Raw genomic sequence first — 24462 nt, 5'->3', positions numbered from 1 at the left:
CTATAACATAATGCAATTTTGTAAATATCTCTGTGGCAGTGACTCATTGTTGTTGGAGCTTTGTAGACAGCTGCTGTTGTCACCTGCAACCGTTAACACTTAGCAGTTGAAAGATGGCGACAGTGATGCGAGCTGTCGAGCATCGTCTTGCAACGTCTTGACTCTGTTTTTCCTGAACTCTGGAGATGGAAGCTGGCTCTCCAGTGCATCTTCTTATTGTGAGATCTACCTAAACTTAATTTCCATTAATATATTCTTCACTAACCCCCTTTTTTTCATTATCATTATTTTTCATTATCATTATTTATCATTATCTTTCATTATCATTATCTTTCATTATCATTACCTTTCATTATCATTACCTTTCATTATCATTACCTTTCATTATCATTACCTTTCATTATCATTACCTTTCATTATCATTACCTTTCATTATCATTACCTTTCATTATCATTACCTTTCATTATCATTACCTTTCATTATCATTACCTTTCATTATCATTACCTTTCATTATCATTACCTTTCATTATCATTACCTTTCATTATCATTACCTTTCATTATCATTACCTTTCATTACATTTTTATACCTACTTCTTTATTTACATGTCATTAGTTTATGACGTATTATCTCTGGAACCTCCTCCAATGTCTTTGTCTCTCTTTCAGCTCATTACAAGTGGGTCCCTCTCATCCTGGGGTCTGTGTGATGTTCCTTTACCTTTTAACCTTTCCAAGCTCTCTCTTTGTTCTTCCTGAGGAAGTAAGTTTTAGTTCTGAAAGCTAGGAAGTGTGTGTACTTCTATAAATTACATACTGCAAAATATCTAATGGAAATGGGTGGATAAAATTCTACTCAGCAAGTGGCGACAGGAGTGAGCACGCACTCTCAAAAATATTTAACTTTTACAAGATTTTGGAGCCAGTAACTCCTCCTCCTGGCAGAAAAGTTCAATGGGAAGGAAGAGGGGTGAAGGGAAAGGACTAGGTTTAAGGAAAAGGACACAGTTTAGAAAAGCCCTGGATCGGGGAGACTTACCAGACAGGATGAGAAGGAAAGAGTAAATCTCTCCAGTCCTTTTCCTTCATCCCTCTTCTTTCCCCTTCAACTCTTCTGCCAGAAGGAGCCAATTCTTCCAAAAGCTTGCCAAACCTACCCCCCCCCCCCCCCCCCTCTCTCTCTCTCTCTCTCTCTCTCTCTCTCTCTCTCTCTCTCTCTGTGTGTGTGTTCTCTTTTATCTATCAATTTACATTATATTGTCAATAACTGCTTATTTTTGTTGTTAGCTATGTAAGAGTATGACGTAGTGTAACTGACTGCCTTCTTTCTAGATCTGTTTTTGGCTCGTTGAGAATGGCCTCAGAGTGCTCATCGCAGCCTGTGACACCTTCCGTGCCGGTGCTGTCGAACAGCTCCGTACGCACACTCGTTCATTAAATAATCTGCATCCTCCTGAGATGCATGGTGGGAAGCAAATGGTGCAGCTCTATGAGAAAGGATATGGTACGTAATTTTGGACATGAAACAGTTTTATCTTCATGCCTACAACTGTGGCCCAATTAAACATCTTATCACAGTGTTAAGTGATTTTACTCACATTCTTGCATTTTTAGGCAAGAAATTTCATCTTATTTACAGCTTTATCAGTAGATAAGAAATATTTGATGTTTACACAGATGAAGGGTGTCTATTTCATGGGCACTTAGGAAGTAAAAATTATTGCAATGATAGGCCAGTGAATTAAGAAAGCGTATTGAAGCTCTAGTTTTGGAAACATTGGAGTACTAATTTCAGGAGTGGAAAGGTAGTATAAGATAGAGGTACTAGAAAAAAGAGAGTAAAGATAAAAGTCAGGCGTACAGGTAAATCAATAGTTGACAACCACGAGTCAAATTCCAGCACGCAATTGATGAGCTCTCAGAAACTGGTAAATCTGATAAGAAAAAAATATTACAGGAAGCCACAGGAAGACAATGTCATGAAAGATACACCAAGAATGGAACAGTTATAAGGAGACTGATAGTTTAAAGTGAAATCCAAACCACAGTGTAATTTCACGGTATACACCATTCCCGTTGGTCAAAGTAATATTAAAATCCAGAAAAAAAATCTTAGGACCAATCAGGACTTTAGTACTCTCTCCCCATTCACTATTGCCAAGGCTGACAGATACGGAATTTGACATCTACCTGTGCTGTCTCTGAAACACACACTTACCTCTTCCCCAGTTTAACGTCTGAAAAACATCTCGTTCTAAAAATGAGAATATTGTCAACTAATTCATCTTCCCATTTGTTAGTTAGTCAGCACTATGTTGTTGAACTCTTTCCCTACGAGTCTGGCAATGTAAAGTCCAAGTAGAACATCAAAAATTTCTTGGAATAAAAGTAAGCAAAACTAGCTCAGTGTCCATCGCCTGTCGGTCTGTCTGCCATGCAGTGGGCCCAGGTTCGATTCCCAGTCGAATTGGTTTTCTCCGATTGGGGACTGGGTGTTGTTTTCATCATCATCAACATGCGTGTCAGCCAGTGTTGCGTCAACTGAAAGGACTTGCAACTCGGCGGCCAAACTTCCGCAGGTGGGGACTCCTGACCATCAGTGCCACATGATCATTTCATTTCATTTGTACTACTCCTTCTTCTTCTTTCATCGTGCATTAGGCTTTCCCTCAGCCTGTTGCATTTGTACTCTAGGTCTAAAAGGATTTGCCTGAAAACTAGGGAAGTTTTCAATTTTGTTTTTTGTGCATTCCAATGTCTAAACACCTTTATTATTTGGTGAGTTGTTATCTTTACTAAAAAAGAATCTCTTTTGCCCAGGACTTACTGTTATTGCAGTAACTACTTTGTTGTTTTTCTTTTTGTTGCAGTTATATTTCATTAGTTAGTGTAATTCTCCATTCCTTAAGAACTGTTTCTGCTCTGCATGTGATCTGTTCAACAGTGGCTGTCCAGATTTACACACACCTCGAGTCTCATCGATTTAGCTTTTCCATAGTTTTTCTAAACTAATGAACATGGAGTGCGGGGTAACTATTTCAACAAGACCAAGCCTATACACTGATCAGAATATCAAAGTGATTGACAGCGAACCACAGTTGAACATGGAAGGGAGCAATGTTGTCAGTTTACTGCAGTGTGCATGTGCTGTATGGCGATAGAAGCCCAACTGCTGTGCTGCTCTGTACTAACCTCTCACACTTCCTGTTGACATGCAGTATTGAGTTCGCTTTACAGGATCATAATATCCTTGTTGCTTAACATGGTGTGGGGCATTAGCCTCTACAATGGCAGATGACCAATTTAAGTTTTCCAACAGTTGGTCCACGTCAGCTGCTTCAGAAAACTACTGAGGTTCATCACATGATAGTCACTTGTTTTCCCCAGCGTTCAAACCAGATGACAGTTTGGTATGAAACCGGATGAAATTCCAGTACATCAAGACAATGATTCTTGCATCCTTTTCCCAAGGGAAAAGCAATGCTTAAACATAAACTATCATCTGACCAGTCATTCCTGACAGAATGAGTGTCACTTATCTATGTTTAGGTAAGCCACACAGTGCCTTCAAATGGTACTTTAACAATGTCTATTAAAAACTGACAATGCTGTGCAACAGTATCATCTGTCTCCATTATAATTTTGCATGCACAAGTCTTATTGAGTGTGATGCCACATTGGGTGACTTGCACATCAACAATGGGGATGAAATGATGACAGCACAACACCGAATCCCTGAGGGAAGAAAATCTCCCACTTTAGCCAGGAATCGAACTCGGGTCCTTGTGTGTGGCATTCCAACGCGCTGACCGTTCAGCTATTGGGGCGGACTTTTGTGTGGAAATGGAAGGTTCTGACAACTGTAAAAAAGTCTTGCTGCCACTGACTAATAATAATTATTATTATTATTTAATAATAATAATAATAATAATAATAATAATAAACAACCCCCGTGGAGGCCTGGGAAATCAATAGGCCTTCGGTATGTTCTGACACTCGTAAAAGGCAACGAAAAGAACAAGTCACAAATGGGGCTAACCCCCCCCCCCCCCCCCCCCCCCCTTTTACTGTGATCAGTTGGTTCAGGAGGACAGAACTAATGGAGCCTCAGACAAGCGCTGTCATGGTTGGGGACGACGCTTGAGCCCTGTGCCCGTCCACAATGGTAACGACACTGCTAGCCACACGGAAAATAATTTAAATCTAAATAGAGGTGTTTTGCAGGATATGCTTCCTACAACCACTCTAGAAGGTAAGCAAAGACAGAGGATGAGATCGTCAGATGAAGTTAACCGACACCTCATGTTCTGTTATTACCAAGCAACAAACTTAGGAACCAACACAACAGGGTACAGATCACAAGTATACACAACATTTATTACCAGATGCCCAGAATTAAAATTTTTAACAGAACAATGACTAGCTGATAAGATCCGTGTAATAATAAAAAAATAACAGGATACCACAGTCAGAATTAGAAAACAAATACTGGAACAAAATAATGTGCAATCAGAAGAAGAAGAAAATACAGGAATAGATTCAAACATCCCAGAGCAAACAAAGAACACCACGCATCAATTAAACAATCAGAGGAAAATGAAATCTTAAGGCAGCCACCAGAACAAGCACAAATACAACATGAAGTGACACACATGTTAGATATAGAAGAAAAATTTCAGCTAACATAAATAGAATACAAAGACACAAATACAGACATTAGACCATTCTTGCATAGGCCACCAAATAACCCACAACTCGAAACAACAACAACAACAACAACAACTATCAACACAATCATACACAACAGAATAAATGAAAATACAACTATGGAAGAGTTACAACTACTGGTTTATATAGGAGCACTCACTACACTAAATATACACACCAGGCAGAGATAAGAACCAACCAAGATACAGAAGAAACCCACAAAACCAGCATGGCAACACAGGCTACAGACCAGAATAGAAAAACTGAGAAAAGACATCGGACAGCTCACACAATTTATAAGAAATGAAATATCAGACTAAAAGGAAAAAGGTTAGGTAAAGTCTCACAACAAGAAGCAATAGAGCAATTAAATGAAAAGAAGCAGAAATTACAAGCATTGGTGAAACGACTTAGAAGATACAAAAAAAAGTGAAAATAGAAGGAAACAAAACCAAACATTCAACACAAATCAAAAGAAATTTTACCAGCCAATAGATAACACACACATTAAAATAGACAATCCACCAAACATAACAGACACGGAACACTTCTGGAGCAACATTTGGTCAAACCCGGTACAACGTAACAGGCATGCACAGTGCATACAAGCAGAAACAGACACATAAAAGACGATACCACAAATGCCTGAACGGATAATTTTGCAACATGAAGTCGCCCGAGCAGTTAATTCTACGCACAATTGGAAAGCCCCTGGAAAAGATAAAATAGCAAATTTCTGGCTAAAGTAGTTCACCTCAACACATTCTGACTAAATTATTTAACAGTTACATTGCAGACCCATACAGATTTCCTGATACACTTACACATGGAATAACTTATCTGAAACCTAAAGATCAGACAGACACAGCAAACCCAGCTAAATATTGCCCCGTAACATGCCTACCAACAATATACAAAATATTAACTTCAGTCATTACACAGAAATTAGTGACACATACAGCACAGAACAAAATTATAAATGAAGACCAAAAAGACTGTTGCAAAGGAGCACGAGGATGTAAAGAGCAACTGATAATAGATGCAGAGGTGACATATCAAGCTAAAACTAAACAAAGGTCGCTGCACTACACATACTTTGATTACCAAAAAGCTTTTGATAGTATACCTCACTCATGGTTACTACAAATATTGGAAATGTACAAAGTAGATCCTAAAATTGATACAGTTCTTAAACATAGTAATGAAAAATTGGAAAACCACACTTAATATCCAAACAAATTCAAATAGTATCACATCACAGCCAATACAGGTTAAGCGTGGAATATACCACGGGGACTCAATAAGTCCTTTCTGGTTCTGCCTTGCTCTGAACCCACTATCCAACATGCTAAATAATACAAATTATGGATACATTAAAAACAAAGATTCCAAGACTTACCAAGCGGGAAAGCGCCGGCAGACAGGCACATGAACAAAACACACAAACACACACACACACAGAATTACTAGCTTTCGCAACCGATGGTTGCTTCTTCAGGAAGGAGAGGGAAAGTCGAAAGGATGTGGGTTTTAAGGGAGAGGGTAAGGAGTCATTCCAATCCCGGGAGCGGAAAGACTTCCCTTAGGGGAAAAAAAGGACAGGTGTGCGAGTGTACACTTGAATCTGAATGCAGTTTTTTTAAACTGCCTTTTTGTAATTTTTACTGTTGTACAATAATTTTCACAAGTAGCTTTGGTATGTGAAACATTCTGCTGTAAATAAATGTGGTCATATTTTCATAATGTGGCATTGTCTAAGATAAACTATCTTGATGATATGAATACAGTAGAGGGAAACAATCCACTTGGGAAAAATACATCTAAAAACAGAGATGATGTAAGTTACCTAACGAAAGCGTTGGTATGTTGATAGAGACAATGCACACACACACACACACACACACACACACACACACACACACAAATTTCACACTTTCGCAACCCAAGGTTGCTTCATCAGAAAAGAGGGAAAGAGAGGGAAAGATGAAAGGATGTGGGTTTCAAGGGAGAGGTTAAGGAGTCATTCCAAGCCGAGGAGCAGAAAGACTTACCTTACGGGGAGAGGGGGGGGGGGGGGTGAAAGAAAGGACAGGTAAACACTCGAGCACATACACGCATATCCATCTGCACATATACAGACACAGGCATCTCTCCCTTAAAACCCACATCCTTTCGTCTTTCCCTCTCCTTCCCTCTTTCCTGATTAAGCAACCTTGGATTGCGAAAGCTTGAAATTTGTGTGTGTGTTTGTGTGTTTATTGGCTCTATCAACATACCAACACTTCCGTTTGGTAAGTTACAGCATCTTTGTTTTTAGAAATAAACTACCTTCTGTTACAATTCAAGAAAAAAATACATATGTTGCAGCTGTATAGGCTGGCTCGCATAAATGTGACAAATGCTATATCTCAAAATCAGTAGGTTCTTTCAACAAGTGAAAAAGAGTAGGTGCTAAATTATTTTAGTGTAATAGTAGTTAATTTTGGAAATATTTCTTCCTACAGGTGTTACATAGTGACAGTAATTCTTGCTATGTCCTTGTACATTTCTTCTGTTCACTGTATTACTTTATCTTGACAGGCAAAGATGCAGCTGGTATTGCGATGGAGGCTATTGGCTATGCCCGGGACCAGGGGCTGGATGTGGTGCTAGTGGACACAGCAGGGCGTATGCAAGACAATGAGCCACTAATGAGGGCACTAGCCAAGGTACCGTATGTGAATAGTGAGAAGCTTCTTCTCCCATTTCTGCACCTTTGGTGCTGTGAGTTGTTCTGCTTTGGCAGCTGTATAAAAATAGAGATTTCCTGGTGATACAACCAGTGGCCAGGCAGTCAATTGCGATGTCACTAATTTGTGCTACACATACTGTTTTTTTAGAAAAGCCATCATACTACTGTATGGCCATTATAACTCCACACCAAAGATCTCCGTCCAAACGATAGTGTCCTCTTATTTTTACAAAACTCATTGGCATGTTGACCACTTTGAAATCTCTTGGAAAAACTGGCATAATTTAGTGACCTTGCAGGGTCTGTATGTCCATGTTTTGCAATAATGTAATTCATTTCTTTTTAACAAATTAACAAAATACATTTGATTTTGACAATGTCAATCGCAAAATATAGTGCCACAAGGTAGCAAGGTCAACTTAAACTTCAAATAGCATTCATCACAGTAAATTCACAAAATATGCATGTACAATATTTAACATGACCTATCAATTATACTTCACCATAACAAGACTCAACGTATACGCTTAACTTAAAGTGGGTGAGAATCTGCTAGCTGTTATGTTTCATTAGACCATCTGATACCTTGCTGTGGGGAGATGCATGCCAAGAACTACATTGAAGTTAGTTATTTAAAAAGCAATTATGACATAAGAGATTCATCCACAAATTAAATTTTCCTGTCCTCTGCTTCCTTAAAAAAAAAGTTGTATGAAAAACTGTATTGGCAACAGGTACAGTGATGTCTCATCTGTTTTTTGACTTTATCTCCACCAGAACTGAGACACACGTCATATCTTGGGATCAGAGTTGGGTGTTCCTGTGCTGTAGATTTCTTCTGACCGGGAATGGAACCAGCACGTCACGGTTGTCTTCAGCTCCTTGGCATTGTGAAAATGATGACTGGAGGAAAGGAATTTTTTCAGGTACAGGAAAAATAGAAATCACTGGGAGCAAAATCGGTGGATGATAAGAGCTCCCAGCTGAACTCATTCAGAACAGTAGTTGTGCACTGAGCCATATGTGGCCAAGTGTTGCCTTATATCAGCACATAATGTTTTGTTTGATATTTGGAAATTTCTGCAGTTTTTCACAATAATGACTAACATTCATTGGTTCACTTTATGGGTGATTATCACTGAAGAAACCAGTTTTCAGTTATGGTTGTTTTTTTTATATCTCCAGTCAAACTTTACTGTTAAAACAGCACAAAATAATGAGTTTCAGAAATAAGCAATTTTTGGCTTCTTCTTACTATTATTTTAAGTAATAGACACAAAAATAGACTGAAAAATTTTTCGCCTCCCTCACGTGTTGGCATTATACATTTCAAGATATGTATACTCACTGTCAAATAAAGTAGATAATAGGAAAAAAATATGTAAGTCTGTACATCGTTCGCTCCATATCTCCAAAAGTAATGAGGGCTTGAATACTACCGGAATTATTGTATTCTTTCGAAATGTCTGAAATCGTTTTGCAGTAGATAGAGGAATCGTACCACTATTTGAGCATTATGAAGTCAGTGCTAAAGGGTGAAAACTGAGATTGGAAAACTCAACTTTCCATGTTAAGTCATGCATTTACGAGAGCTACATTGTCTAAGAGACCACCTCACACAGCAACAGCTGCATTATTGCCTCAGCAATGGTTGCCAATTCTTGCATGTTTGCAGCTCATTGATCTCGGCAGTTTAACTAAAATGAAGTTTACTAAAAATCATCACTTATTCTTAAAGCATGTTTCATTTAAAAACAAAACAATATAGCACCACTGATATGTCACATTGCTAAAATGGGCTTCTATCCAGTTATTAGTAAAAATAGATAGACCTGTTATAACACAGATCATACAAATACTGAGAAATTCTGGTTTTTAGAACTAAAATACTGGTATGGGTTTCCACCAGGCGATTCCCCCCCCCCCCCCCTTCCCCCCATCGCTGATTCCTTCTGGGTAGGAAGCCAATGAGCAGAATGCCCTTCATCTTCCAGACACCAAGCACACCACTTACTGCAACAGCAGTGTTTGAACTTCAAATTGATCAAAGAACCCCTGTGATGCTAATAGATTGACTGCTGCTCAGTTGTGAGCAACTCGTGTCTCACTACCCACAACAGTTCTACCAAGGAACATGTCACCGCCATCGTGCTGCCATTCCCCCAGGGGGCTCGCCACTCTTTGGTGGGTTCATGCTTGGCTACCACGAGGCCCCAGCCTTTGCAGCATTTTTTCCCATCCGTGCTGCATGTCCATCCTCTTGCTATTCTTTTTCCCCTCCTTTGGGGACCATGTGTGGGGTATTATTGGGAATGTTCTGCATTCTATCACTGATGTGCAGTCTCCCTTTGTTTTTCACTCTGCTTTCCTTTCTATGTTTCCCTTCTCCTCTCCTACCTCTACTTTGGCATTTGAGGATCCTCTTTCTTCTTCATCATCATCATCTTCTTCCTCCTTGTGTGATCCTGAAGCCCAGCCCACGCGTTTGACACGTAACAGGTGACTGCGTAATGCATAATTCCCAGCCCCAGGTTGACAAGTAGGGTTTGCACATACCCCCTGGTATAGGCTAGTCCCAGAGAGGGGTGATTGCCCGAGCTGTAGCATTCCAAAATTGCCGATTGGCCCTTCTGTCAGGTGTTCGGTAGGTGTGAGATGAGGTGTGAATAACCACTAAGGCGGGTGCTCCCCCTATTGAAGGGGCCCTCAGTTGGAAGGAGCGTGCCATCAGAGATGCTAGCAATCATGGGGAATTTCCTCATGATGAGTCAATCATCTTCCCACTCACCGTCTAAGAAAAGTAAATGTAATGAGACCAATGATTCAAAGCCCATCCTGCTGCACCACGATTTCTCATGGTCTCACTTGCTGAAGACTGTCAGTCCTTTACCCAAGTAAATCCGATCATTATTCAGAAAGATGTAGATACAATTGCTAGTCATGTGAAATCCTGTTCTTGTTTACAGAATGGCACTTAGCTTCTTGAGACCACTTCTGATTCTCAAACAAAATTGCTTGCTCCCTCGCTTCTTCACGGTTTCCCTGCTCATGCCGAGGCCCATTCCCATGGTGTAATTTACACCAGGCTGCTCGACAGTCTAACCAAGGCCAAAATCCAATCTTACCTTTCTGATCAGGGTGTCATTGACGTCCATCGTGTAATGAAAAAGGTAGATTCCTCCTCAGTGCCCACCCACACTCTCTCTCACCTTTGATAGAGTGGTGTTTCCGTCCAAGCTCAAAGCAGGCTATGAAATTATCACCTTCCAGCCATACATTCCGAACCTGATGCCCTGCTACCAGTTTCATCATTTGAACCACACTAGAACGTCTTGTCGACACTCAGCCAAATGTATCACCTGTATTAGGGATGCGCACGAGGGCGATTGTCCACCTCCTCCTTCCAGCTGTATCAACTGCAGTGGTGGCCATGCTGCCTCCTCTCGGGATTGTCCAGTGTTTCTTGATGAGCATTCTGTTAAAGAGATCCGGGTAAAAAGAAAGGTGCCTTATCCAGTTGCTCACAAGTTATTGGTTAGTTGCAAAACCAGCATTCTCCCATCTGGTACCGATACTTGTTCTTGTTCCCTCACTCCATGAAGGACATGTCCATGCAGTCATGCGAGCACCAATTCATCTCTGAGATTGTGAAACCGCCCAGTGTCAAGGTAGCTTTGCCATCCTGCCTGCCAGCTGTGCAACAAGCCATCAAACTTTCACCTCAAGGGGCGAAGCCAGCAGTTACACAACAGGTAGGTCGGAAGGGACAGGAGTACTCCCATGACGACTTCCTCCATCCCTTCGGCCCAACACCCGAGTCTTGATCTAACTGGAAAGGCTGGAAGAAGTCCACCAAAGGCAAATGGTCCTCTCCTTCACCACCTCGAAGATCCTCTTCAATGGTGTCGCCACGTGATACCTTAGCCCAGGCAGCCTCTGTGTCACCGGTGCACACCAATAACAGTTTTTCAGCGTTGGACTCCACAGACCGAACGCACAAGCAAGCTAATGTTTCTGTGGGCCCTATGGAGCAGGATCGTGCTTCTGTGCCCGGTATTAGTGTGTCTGCCTCAGTGGTCACTCGGCAGCCGCTGAAGTGACACCCCTACATCTCTTTCTCATCATGACTATCCTCCAATGGAATATTTGTGACCTTCAGTCCCACAAAGAGGATTTACGGCTACTTTTTAGCGTTGCAATGTCCTCTTGTACTCTGCCTTCAGGAAACAAAATTGCACCCTCACGACTGCTTTCAGCTTTCACATTTCTTACTGATTCGTTTTGATCTTCTCCTGACATTAGCATTCCATGTCATGGGGGCGTCATGCTGCTCATACAGGAGGACATTCATAGTCAACCCATCTCCCTGACTATCAGTCTTCAAGCTGTTGCAGTTCGCCTTTTCCTTCCCAACCTGACTTTTTTTCGTCTGTACTATATATGTCACTTCAACATTCACTGTCAGTAGGGCAGACTTCCTACAGTTTATTGGGCAGCTACCTCCCCCATTCTTGCTACTCAATGACTTGAATGCACATCCACCCCTTTGGGGACCTCCCAGGACCTGTTGGAGGTGTGCTCTCTTGGCTGACCTTAACCAACACTGCCTTACACTGCAGCACCTACTTTCGTTTCCCACTCCTCGCACACCTATTCCCCTTTAGACCTCTCCTTCTGCACTGTCCAGATTGCCCATTGTCTCGTCCATTTTGACACCTACTCAAGCAACCATTTCCTGTGTGCTGTCTGTTTGCTGACTCCAACCACATCCATGTGCACACCTAAATGGCAGCTTCCTAAGACTGACTGGCAGCTTTACTCCTCCCTGGCGACATTCGAAGAACAAGATCTCCCCAGTTGTAATCATCAGGTAGAACATTTCACAAACATTACCCTTACTGCTGCAGAACTTTCCATCCCCGCGCACTTCCTCTTTACCACGTCGTGTCCCAGTCCCTTGGTGGACTGAGGCATGCCGTGACGCAATTCACACACGGAGAAGTGCTCTCAGCGTTTTTTAACTGCCACTCTATACTGGCATACCGCATTCATTATAAACAGATGTGTGAGAGGTGTCGTCACGTTCTATTGGATAGCAAAAGAGCTAGCTGGATTTCATTCACTAGTTGTTTTAACAGTTGCACACCTTCCTCTGTCATGTGGGCCAACTTCCGATGGCTCCCTGGAACCAAAATCAATCCTCCAATTTCCGGCCTGACAGTAGTGGACGATGTCATTGTGGACACTATTGCTATCTCCAACACCTTGGGCCACCATTTTGCAGAAGTTTCGAACTCTTCCTACTATCATCCTGCCTTCCTCCATCAGAAACGAGCAGATGAGGCTCGGAACATACTATTCTCTTCTCCAAATTGTGCATGCTACAATGCCGTCTTTACTATGATGGAACTAGTTAACCCAGATCCTCTGCCCCAGGGCCAGATGCCATCCACATTCAGATGTTGCAGCACCTCTCTCTTGCAGGCAAGCACTTTCTGCTTAACAGTTACAACTGCATCTGGGCAGAGATCACATATCCCAGTCAGTGGTGTGATGCCACCATCATACCCATACCTAAGCCTGGTAAGGACAAAAATGTACCTTCTAGCTACCGACCACTCTCTTACCGACTACGTTTGTAAGGTGATGGAACGTTTGATTCGTGCCTGGCTTGTGTGGTGGCTCGAGTCACGCAGTTTACTGACAAATGCAGTGTGGATTTTGAGCGCAGCGTTCTGCAGGTGTCCCTCTCGTTACTTTGTCTACCCATGTCATGGATGGTTTTCTGTGGAAAGCCCAGAATGGCTCCCGCTGGGCATCTCCGGCTGCCTTCTTGTTGACGAGTCTGCCATCTATTGCAATTATCCATGCACCTGTCTCACTGAATGGCGTCTTCAGCACTCTCTCTGTGTCTTTACTCCTGGAGCATCGAGACTGGCTTTCCCTTTTCCACTGACAAAACCGTCTGTATGAATTTCTGGCGGTGTAAATGGTTTCTCCCACCATCTCTACATCTTGGGGCTGTTGCTCTTCTGTTCATTGAAACTATGAAATCCTGGGGCTCATGCTCGATAGGAAAGTCTATTGGTCCTCCCATGTATCTTACCTGGCAGCCCACTGTACACGGTCCCTCAGTGGTACTTCCTGCGGTGCCACTCAAACCATCCTCCTCAGTTTGTAATGGTCGCTTGTCGTTCGAAACTAGACTACGGGCGCTTGGTGTATGCGTCTGCATGCTCATCCCTCTTACGCCATCTCACCACTAGCCACCATCATGGCATCCATTTGACCATGCACACCTTTTACACCAGCTCGGTTGAGAGTCCGTATGCTGAAGCTGCTGAACTACCACTGTCTTACCACCGTGACTTTCTCCTTAGCAGTTATGCATGCCGTTTGTCTGCCACGCATGGCCACCCCTCCTCTGCCTCCTCCTTTAATGATTCTTTGGATCGTCAGTATAGGGCTCGTCCCTCTTCTCAGTTATCTCCTGCAGTTCACTTTCGGCACTTGCTATGGTGGCTTACATTCACACTACCTGCAACTTTCCCCGTAGGTGTGAGCCCTTTACCACCTTGGCTTGGTGGCACGGCCCATGTTAACCTTGGCCTTCATTCACTTCCTAAGTACACTACTCCAGCCTCGGTCTATCACCTTAAGTTTCACGACCTTCGCATGGAACTTTGTGATAGTACCTTTGTATACACTGAAGGCTCTCGCACTGACTGTGGGGTCAGGTGTGCCTTTGTCATTGGCACCTGTGTCTTTCGATGCCAGCTTCTGGCACACTCCTCAGTATTTACAGCCGAGCTCTTTGCCTTGTATCAGGCCACAGAGTACAGAGTACATCCAGTGACACAGCCTTTTCAATTCTCTGCTCAGGCTCACTCAGCACCCTTCAGTCTATATGCACTGTACACTGCCCATCCCTTAGTGCAGAGAGTCTAGAAAAACTGTCACTTGCTCACTCTTGGTGGAGCCATGTGATGTTTCTGTGAGTTCCTGGTCATGTCGGTCTGCCAGGAAATGAGGCTGCTGATGCTGGTGCCAAGGTGGCAGTTCGCATACCTCAGTGCATGAGTATTTACATTCCCTCCGATGATCTTTGCATTGCCATCTGTCAGTTGGTGGTGTCCCTTGGACATCACCATTTGTCTTCTCTTCACGGGAATAAGCCAGCTTATTAAGCCTTTCCCAGCACCGGCCTTCTCGCCGGCAGGAAGTCATTTTAACTAGGTTGCATCTTGGGCACTGTCTTTTTAGCCATCGTCATTTGCTAAGGGGCACTACCCCACCACTTTGTACACATTGTGCCCAAATTTTAACGGTCTGCAACTTCTTGACAGAATGGCTTTTGTTTAAAAAAAATTCCATTAATATTCCAGCTTGTGTTTGCTGTCTGATTTATCAGCCATTTTAGCGAATGACGTGGGCTGTCATCTGCATTGTAATTTTTATCCGCCGAAGCAATATGGCGAAGGCCATGTAAATTTGTCTTGGACCTCAGTTTCTGTGTTGCCTTTATTAACCCTCTTTAAAGTGCCTGTTTTTAGCTGTCTTCTCTTCCGTCAATTGCTACTGACTTATAGTCATTCAACTCCTCTCTGTTTTCATGTTCTATAGTTTTGACTTTCCCCAGTTAATTTTTGCACCCTAAAGCAAAAAAACACAAAACAGTCGTGCTACCGCTGCAGATGTGGCAAAGCTGCTGTTAAATGACTCACTTAGTGTTCAGGTGTTTTTCAGTAGCCATCTTCTTGGACAGCAGGTATTTAGTGACAATTTTGTGCCCCAAGCATCACAATATCTGCAGAAAACAGTTGCTGTGATCCATGATTGGGCAAGGGCAGATCTCCGTAACATGCTGCTGCGCTAGCTCCGTGCGGTCGCCCATGGCCCTCTACAATGCACACACTGTGACCTTTGGCAACTAGCCTAGACTAGTGATGCTCCCATGACTGTTTGCTCGTAACCTTCGGCCAGTCTGTGGTGATAAAATTGAACCCCATGTCACTAAAATGACAAAATGTCAATAGATAGCACATCACAACAACAATGGAAGAAAACAGTACCTGATGGCTCGAAATCCCATACCCTTAAAAGCATTACACCATACTACATTGTATATTTCAGTTTTTGGCCAGACATGTGATTCTTAGAATCTGGAATCTTTATCTCCATCAAACTATTTGTGTTTATAAGCATCTGTTCATGTGGCCAGTAGCTTAACTACAATCATGTGGACTTGCAAAATCTTTATTTATGGATTGCCTACCACATTTAGATAAAAAATTGATTTTATGTCTCTAAAGAGCCAGTTCATTTGCAAAAATCCTGATCTGCTGTTTTAATGATGGTTTCAACGATGGGAGATTGAATTGTAATCATACTTTATTCTTTGAAAAGAATATAGAAATTTTGTTTTTCTTGTGTTGCACAAAGTATCCCTTCTTATTCCATATGCTACTGCAAAAGCAAGGAATGCAAGCCATCTCAGCTCCATGGTGATGTGTGTCACTCAACCTATAGTAAGATACTTCAGATTGGGATGAATAAAGTGCTCCATTAGGCTTCAGAAATTTTCTTTTTCACAATACAAGAGGGAAGTTAGAACAAAAAATATTTAAGACAGTGATGGTGACAGAGAATGTAGTATGTTGAGTAGTAATTTTACCTATGCTAGTGTTTTTACTTGGGACTGTTATTATCTAGCGAGACTGTATATACATCAAAAAGAGTTTTAAATCACCTCAGTTCCTAGAGGTCCAGAACCTGTGCAGAAAATTGGAATAGAGATCAACATAAACATTTCCGCCCTTTTTATTGCTCCTGAAAACCACACATTGCATGTTGTACCACCATACAGTAGGACCTTCAGAGATGGTGGTCCAGATTGCTGTCCACACCGGTACCTGTAATACCCAGTAGCACATCCTCTTGCATTGATGCATGCCTGTATTCATCATTGCATACTATCCACAAATTCATCAAGGCACTGTTGGTCCAGATTGTCCCATTCCTCAGTGGCAATTCGGCGTAGATCCCGCAGTCTGGTTGGTGGGTTTCAATTTAGCCCAGGCATGTTCAATAGGGTTCATTTCTGGAGAACATGCTGGCCACCCTAGTCGAGTAATGTCATTATCCTGAAGGAACTCATTCATAAGATGTGTACGATGAGAGAGTGAATTGTCGTCCATGAAGACGAATGCCTTGCCAATATGCAGCCGATATGGTTTCACTGTCGGTCGGAGGATGGCATTCACATACCGTGCAGCTGTTACAGTGCCTTCGATGACCACTGTGGCATATGTCAGTCCCACATAATGCCAGCCCAAAACAGCATGGAACCTCCACCTTGCTGGACTCGCTGGACAGTGTTCCTAAGGCGTTCAGCCTGACTGGGTTGCCTCCAAACACAGCTCCAATGATTCTCTCATTGAAGGCATATGCGATGCTCAACCGTGAAGAGAAAGTGATGTCAGTCTTGAGCAGTCCATTTGGCATGTTGTTGGTCCCATATGTACCGTGCTGCATGGTGCTGTGGTTGCAAACATGGACCTCGCCATGGCCGTCAGGAGTGACATTACGCATAATGCAGCCTATTGCGCACAGTTTGAGTCGTAACATGAAAAGCATTATTCAACATGGTCACGTTGCTGTCAAGGATCCTCAGAGCCATAATCCGTAGGTAGCGGTCATTCACTGCAGTAGTAGCCATTGCGCGGCCTGAGCGCGGCATGTCATAGACAGTTCCTGTCTCCCTGTAACTCCTCCATGTCCGAAAAACATCGCTTTGGTTCACTTTGAGACACTTTGACTCATCCCTTGTTGAGAGCCCTTCCTGGCACAAAGTAACAATGCAGATCCAATCGAACCGCGGTATTGACCGTCTAGGCATGGTTGAACTACAGTCGACACAAGCTGTGCTTCTCCTTCATTGTGGAATGACTGGAACTGATTGGCTGTCAGACCCCTCCATCTAATAGATGCTGCTCATACATCGTTGTTTACATCTTTGGGCGGGTTTAGTGACATATCTGAACAGTCAATGGTCCTGTGTCTGAGATACAGTGGCCACAGTCAATGTCTATATTCAGGAGTTCTGGGAGCTGGGGTGATGCAAAACCTTTTTTGATGTGTGTATTTTTTATTGTTTGAAGTATTTTCAGGAACTGAAGAAGCCCCCACGTTTTCCACTGTCATGTTAAATTTATTTGAAGAGTAACCTTCTGTGTATTTTATATGGTACTGCCAAAAGGCGATCTGTTAATTTTTGTCTCTCATCCAAAAACGTGACCTAACAAGGTGGGGCATTGACCTTTCAAGTGGGAGAAGCAGGCTTCATTACTCCAAATGTCTCACCGAGCGAGGTGGCGCAGTGGTTAGACACTGGACTCGCATGCGGGAGGACGACAGTTCAATCCCGCGTCCGCCCATCCTGATTTAGGTTTTCCGTGATTTCCCTAAATCGCTCCAGGCAAATGCCGGGATGGTTCCTCTGAAAGGGCACAGCCGACTTCCTTCCCTAATCCGATGAGACCGATGACCATGCTGTCTGGTCTCCTTCCTCGAACAACCAACCAACCAATCCAAATGTCTCGTAGGTTTAGCTTTAGGTTTTCCATCATTTTAAGCAAGGCATGATCACTTTCTTTCAGCATTTTTGTGCAACTAAACCACTTCTCTGTCTTAAATCATTGTAAAGACAAAACAAATTTAATTTGCAACCAATCTACATTCTTTCCTTATAAAGACATATAGTACACTAATTCTCTCATTTTGCTATTGAGGACAATATTTTCTCTTCACACCACAGCTGCATGAAGGCGCAGGAGCAGAAGTTTGGTATGATTATTACTATAATGGAAAATTCAAGTTGAAGTATAAACAGCATATATTTTGGGCAGTAGGGAAGCACATAAATAAGTGAAAATTTGGAGATCATATGTCTGACCCAAAAATTTAAAGTTATTTTTTAAAGAGATTTATTTCTTTTTAATACATAAAACCTTAAAAATCATCAATGTACATTCCTTTCGCATGTGTGAATTAGTGCCACTGCTTCACTCAGTCGTCACGGTCATCCTGGAGGGCATAATTCGAAACGTGCTTATGGCGGAGCGTCAAAGCCTCTTACCACTTCCAACAACCCGTGCTGGTGTTCACTTCAAGCTTCTCTTCTTCTCTTTACGCTGAGAAACAAAAGAAGCCGGATGGTGCCTAGTTAGGACTGTACGATGGCTGAGGTATTTCACCCTGTCACACAACCGGCTGAATACTCGAGTTAAAACTGGCCGTTATCTGTTAAACTTTGACGTACAAATTCACTGTGAGTCACATCTTTGGAAAAAAGACAATAAGTGATGCCTTAACCTTGGATTTGCACGTGCAGGCCTTCTTCAGGACAATCGCAAATCAAAAAACAGCATCTCTCAAAGGCCTGTCACTACACTGTTAAAAAAAATTATGCTCACTTTTGCTGCCTTAAAACAACTTGTGACACTTCAGTATGTGTGTTTCCGTCTGTTCGTCAGTCAGCAATGTTGCAAACATTTTTCTGTTAATATTTTGTTTCTCATAATCCAGTAAACATTAGATTTAGGCATATTGCAAACTGCTGCTTTCGTATTCAGGTATTGATCACCATGTAAAAACTTTTTCCACTTTCCCTACACTTTCGTGCATTTGGGACATGACAGATGCTCATAACACAGTTGCCATCAACGCTTCCTCAACCCTCCTGGAATATCTTGTGCTTGTAAATTCTTGGCTGAGACATGGCTTTCTCCATGAAAGCTTCTCGAATTAGGCCCACCAACTCAGAACCTGATTTTTTAGTTTAATGCAAAATTTGATTGTGTATTATTGCTCAATTAACTACTGCATCTTGTATTCTGACGTATCACAAAGACACACTATGCACAAAACACAGTTCTCACTCTTGTCACTTTCCATAGGTCACTGAACTAAATCACATTCATTAGCAAAGACATCTCACCATCATCTGTGCCAATGACTGCATCAGTTTAGCCCTTTTAGTTCACTGGAGGATTTTATTCTCATAACTTCCTGGACAAACTCTGTATTGCTGACAAAAATGGTGCAAGACAGTTGTATCTTGTAATGTTGCTGACCACTAATATAAGAGTCTTTCTTTTGGCTTCGTGGTTTTTCCCCTCATTTGGCTATATTTGTTGCTTCTTCAAATGCTGTTTATACTTCCAGGTTGTGCAAAAATATTGTTGTGGTGTGTAGTCCGAAGAATAGTTTGATGTGGCCCTCGGTGTGGAATCTTCTCGTGTGCAAGTTTCTTCATCTCTTTATAATTACTGACTGTAGTCAACTCTTGGCCGCCCTCTCAAGTTTTCATCCCAGTCATTTCTTTCATTTACCAGATTGACAATTTCCTGATGCCTGAGGATGTGTCGTGTCAACTGGGCCCTTCTTTTAGTCAAATTATGTATTAAATTTCTTTCTTCCCCAGCTGATTCAGTTCCACCTCATTAGTTACTTGATCTACTCATCAAATCTTCTGTATTCTTCTGTTAGAGCTCATTTCAAAAGGTTACTGTTGCTGTTTCACTTTCATACAAGGCTACATTCGAAGCAAATAGTTCCAGAAAGAACATTCTAACATTTAAATTGTATCTGGAGTTGAAAAATTTCTGTGTTCCAGAAATGGTTTCTTGTTTTTTCCCAATCTACATTCTGTTTCCTCTTTACATAGGCCATTTTCCATTACTTTGCTGGCCAAGTTGTAAAACTCATGTATTACTTGTAGTGTCTCATGTCCTTACAAATTCCCCTCAGCATCCATTACCCTTATCATACTTGGGTTGTAGTTCATCTTGTAACCTTATCTAAGAGGGAAAACTATAGTGAAAACTGTAAATAGCAATCAGTTTTTGATAAATACTCCAGAACATGCTGCTTGCATCTGCATTTATGGTTTTACAAAAGAAATGTCACATTTCTGATTAACATTGTTGCAGCTGATCAAGGTGAACCAACCAGACTTGGTGTTGTTCGTGGGTGAGGCGCTGGTTGGAAATGAGGCTGTGGACCAGCTTGTCAAATTCAACCAGGCTCTTGCAGACTACTCTTCCATGGACAACCCCCACCTGGTTGACGGAATAGTGCTCACCAAGTTTGATACTATTGATGACAAGGTAAGCAAAGAGGAGCTTTTGTGCACTTTCCCAGTTAGCATTTTATCTGTGATGCGTTATCTTCTGTAAATTTGTTGTTGATAATTAATGATAATTAATACCTTCTTCTTCCTTTTTTTTTTTTTTTTTAAGCACACTGTGAAAAAATTATCCAAATGGGACAGAAATGTGTAGATGTTGTTTACATGTACAGACAAACAAATTATGATAATTTCAGGGAAATTGGATGATTTATTCAAGAGGAAAGCAAGAGCAAGTAAATAACGTGCTGTCCTGAGGAAGACGTGCCAAATTGGCATGTTATATCTTCAAAATCACATTTCTTTTGAGGGCCCTGCCCATAATGCTCCGAATATTCTCAATTGGAGAGAGATCTGATTACATTTGCTGACCAAGAGAGGGTTGCACAGGCACGAAGACAAGTAATAGAAACTCAAAATGAAACTTCATATGTTGAGAGGATATCAGATGTTATTTCAGTGATTGCAAATATCATGTCACATTTATAAAGAACTTCACAGCATTAGCCCACTTGTCAGTATGACATTGCACATTCTATAGCCTGGTGCTTGCACAGGCTCAGTCATGTCATAATGCTGATGTATCCTTTCCTGCTGGCCCACAGCCATAGTAATTTGTCCGTGATATGCCAGTAGGGGCACTTGGACGTAGTTGGAAACAGAACCGAGAATCTTGGTGGCCACGGCAGTACCATCACATCACATAACACACAGTTCATAGATACTTGCCATGCCTGTGTTGGCAGGCGTTGTCCTGTTGAGAAACGGCGCTACAATAAAATTGTGTGAGTGGTAGCAAATGGGGCTACAGGATGTTCATGATGTTTGGTTGTGCCGTCAGAGTTCGCTCAATCACTACCAGCTGTTAGCTGAAGTCGCACCAGGTTGCTCCCCACACCATAATGCCTGGAGTAACACCACCTTTCCTCAGGGTGACACCATACTTGCTGGTGCTTACCTGTGTTAGTACAGAACTGCGATTCATCACTGAACACAGTGCAGTGCTATTTATCAGCAGTCAAAGCTCCGCTCCAAATGCAGTTGTTGGTGTTGTGGTGTTACTGGTAGTTTCGCGTGGGGCAGTAATTCCCTAGCCTGGCTACTCTCCCACCAATGGTCCAGGTTGACACAGAAGGTTTCAGGTAGTCTATTACTCATTTTTGAATGCCAGGCACAGACGTGAAAGGGCTACAATGTGCTTGGTGCACAATGTAGCGATCCTACCATGTGGTGGTCGGACCTGGTTGACCAGAAACGTGCTGGCGAATATGCCTGCCCTCGTATTCCCGTGCAGTCCAACATCAAACCACTGTTGCCACTGCCCATCATTTATTCAACGTCGGACACTGTTGACATCATTTATGTATCCTATCAGACCTTGTAACAATACTAAACATGAACATTGCTCATGTGCTCTTGTGGATGTTCTACCTGTCACAGATAATTGCAACTGTAATCATTAAAGTTAGATATAGTGGGAATTAGTGAAGTTCGGTGGCAGGAGGAACAAGACTTCTGGTCAGGTGACTACAGGATTATAAACACAAAATCAAATAGGGATAATGCAGGAGTAGGTTTAATAATGAATAGGAAAATAGGAATGCGGGTAAGCTACTACAAACAGCATAGTGAACGCATTATTGTGGCCAAGATAGATACGAAGCCCACAACTACTACAGTAGTACAAGTTTATATGCCAACTAGCTCTGCAGATGATGAAGTAATTGAAGAAATGTATGATGAAATAAAAGAAATTATTCAGATAGTGAAGGGAGACGAAAATTTTATAGTAATGGGTGACTGGAATTAGAGTGTAGGAAAGGGGAGAGAAGGAAACATAGTAGGTGAATATGGATTGGGGCTAAGAAATGAAAGAGGAAGCCGCCTAGCAGAATTTTGCACAGAGCACAACTTAATCATAGCTAACACTTGGTTTAAGAATCATGAAAGAAGGTTGTATACGTGGAAGAACCCTGGAGATACTAAAAGGTATCAAATAGATTATATAATGGTAAGACAGAGATTTAGGAACCAGGTTTTAAGTTGTAAGACATTTCCAGGGGCAGATGTGGACTCTGACCACAATCTATTGGTTATGACCTGTAGATTAAAACTGAAGAAACTGCAAAAATGTGGGAAATTAAGGAGATGGGACCTGGATAAACTGAAAGAACCAGAGGTTGTACAGAGTTTCAGGGAGAGCATAAGGGAACAATTGACAGGAATTGGAGAAAGAAATACAGTAGAAGAAGAATGGGTTGCTCTGAGGGATGTAGTAGTGAAGGCAGCAGAGGATAAAGTAGGTACAAAGATGAGGGCTGCCAGAAATCCTTGGGTAACAGAAGAAATACTGAATTTAATTGATGAAAGGAGAAAATATAAAAATGCAGTAAATGAAGCAGGCAAAAAGGAATACAAACGTCTCAAAAATGAGATCGACAGGAAGTGCAAAATGGCTAAACAGGGATGGCTAGAGGACAAATGTAAGGATGTAGAAGCTTATCTCACTAGGGGTAAGATAGATACTGCCTACAGGAAAATTAAAGAGACCTTTGGAGAGAAGAGAACCACGTGTATGAATATCAAGAGCTCAGATGGCAACCCAGTTCTAAGCAAAGAAGGGAAGGCAGAAAGGTGGAAGGAGTATATAGAAGGTTTATACAAGGGTGAAGTACTTGAGGACAATATTATGGAAATGGAAGAGGATGTAGATGAAGACGAAATGGGAGATACGATACTGCGTGAAGAGTTTGACAGAGCACTGAAAGACCTGAGTCGAAACAAGGCCCCCGGAGTAGACAACATTCCATTAGAACTACTGACGGCCTTGAGAGAGCCAGTCATGACAAAACTCTACCAGCTGGTGAGCAAGATGTATGAGACAGGCGAAATACCCTCAGACTTCAAGAAGAATATAATAATTCCAATCCCAAAGAAGGCAGGTGCTGACAGATGTGAAAATTACCGAACTATCAGTTTAATAAGTCATAGCTGCAAAATACTAACGCGAATTCTTTACAGACGAATGGAAAAACTGGTAGATGCGGACCTCGGGGAGGATCAGTTTGGATTCCGTTGAAATGTTGGAACACGTGAGGCAATACTGACCTTACGACTTATCTTAGAAGAAAGATTAAGAAAAGGCAAACCTATGTTTCTAGCATTTGTAGACTTAGAGAAAGCTTTTGACAATGTTGACTGGAATACTCTTTTTCAAATTCTAAAGGTGGCAGGGGTAAAATACAGGGAGCGAAAGGCTATTTACAATTTGTACAGAAACCAGATGGCAGTCATAAGAGTCGAGGGGCATGAAAGGGAAGCAGTGGTTGGGAAAGGAGTGAGACAGGGTTGTAGCCTCTCCCCGATGTTATTCAATCTGTATATTGAGCAAGCAGTAAAGGAAACAAAAGAAAAATTTGGAGTAGGTATTAAAATTCATGGAGACGAAGTAAAAACTTTGAGGTTCGCCGATGACATTGTAATTCTGTCAGAGACGGCAAAGGACTTGGAAGAGCAGTTGAACGGTATGGACAGTGTCTTGAAAGGAGGATATAAGATGACATCAACAAAAGCAAAACGAGGATAATGGAATGTAGTCAAATTAAATCGGGTGATGCTGAGGGAATTAGATTAGGAAATGAGACACTTCAAGTAGTAAAGGAGTTTTGCTATTTAGGAAGTAAAATAACTGATGATGGTCGAAGTAGAGAGGATATAAAATGTAGACTGGCAATGGGAAGGAAAGCGTTTCTGAAGAAGAGAAATTTGTTAACATCGAATATATATTTATGTATCAGGAAGTCATTTCTGAAAGTATTTGTTTGGAGTGTAGCTA

At 41.9% G+C, this 24462-nt stretch overlaps 1 protein-coding gene across 2 annotated transcripts in view; it reads left to right on the top strand.

Moving 5' to 3' along the window:
* Positions 1-24462, top strand: part of LOC126292086 (signal recognition particle receptor subunit alpha homolog) — an 81951-nt gene that overhangs the window by 53524 nt on the left and 3965 nt on the right. For both annotated transcript variants that reach the window (XM_049985902.1, XM_049985903.1), the window contains 3 exons: positions 1333-1504; positions 7288-7415; positions 20431-20607. In XM_049985902.1, coding sequence (XP_049841859.1) covers positions 1333-1504; positions 7288-7415; positions 20431-20607 — 477 coding nt within the window. The remainder of the gene's footprint in view (positions 1-1332; positions 1505-7287; positions 7416-20430; positions 20608-24462) is intronic.

The sequence above is a fragment of the Schistocerca gregaria genome, chromosome 9 (assembly GCF_023897955.1).
Source record: "Schistocerca gregaria isolate iqSchGreg1 chromosome 9, iqSchGreg1.2, whole genome shotgun sequence".
NCBI lineage: Eukaryota > Metazoa > Arthropoda > Insecta > Orthoptera > Acrididae > Schistocerca > Schistocerca gregaria.
The sequence above is the reverse complement of the archived record's forward strand: the minus strand, read 5'-3'. Positions and strand labels throughout refer to the sequence as shown.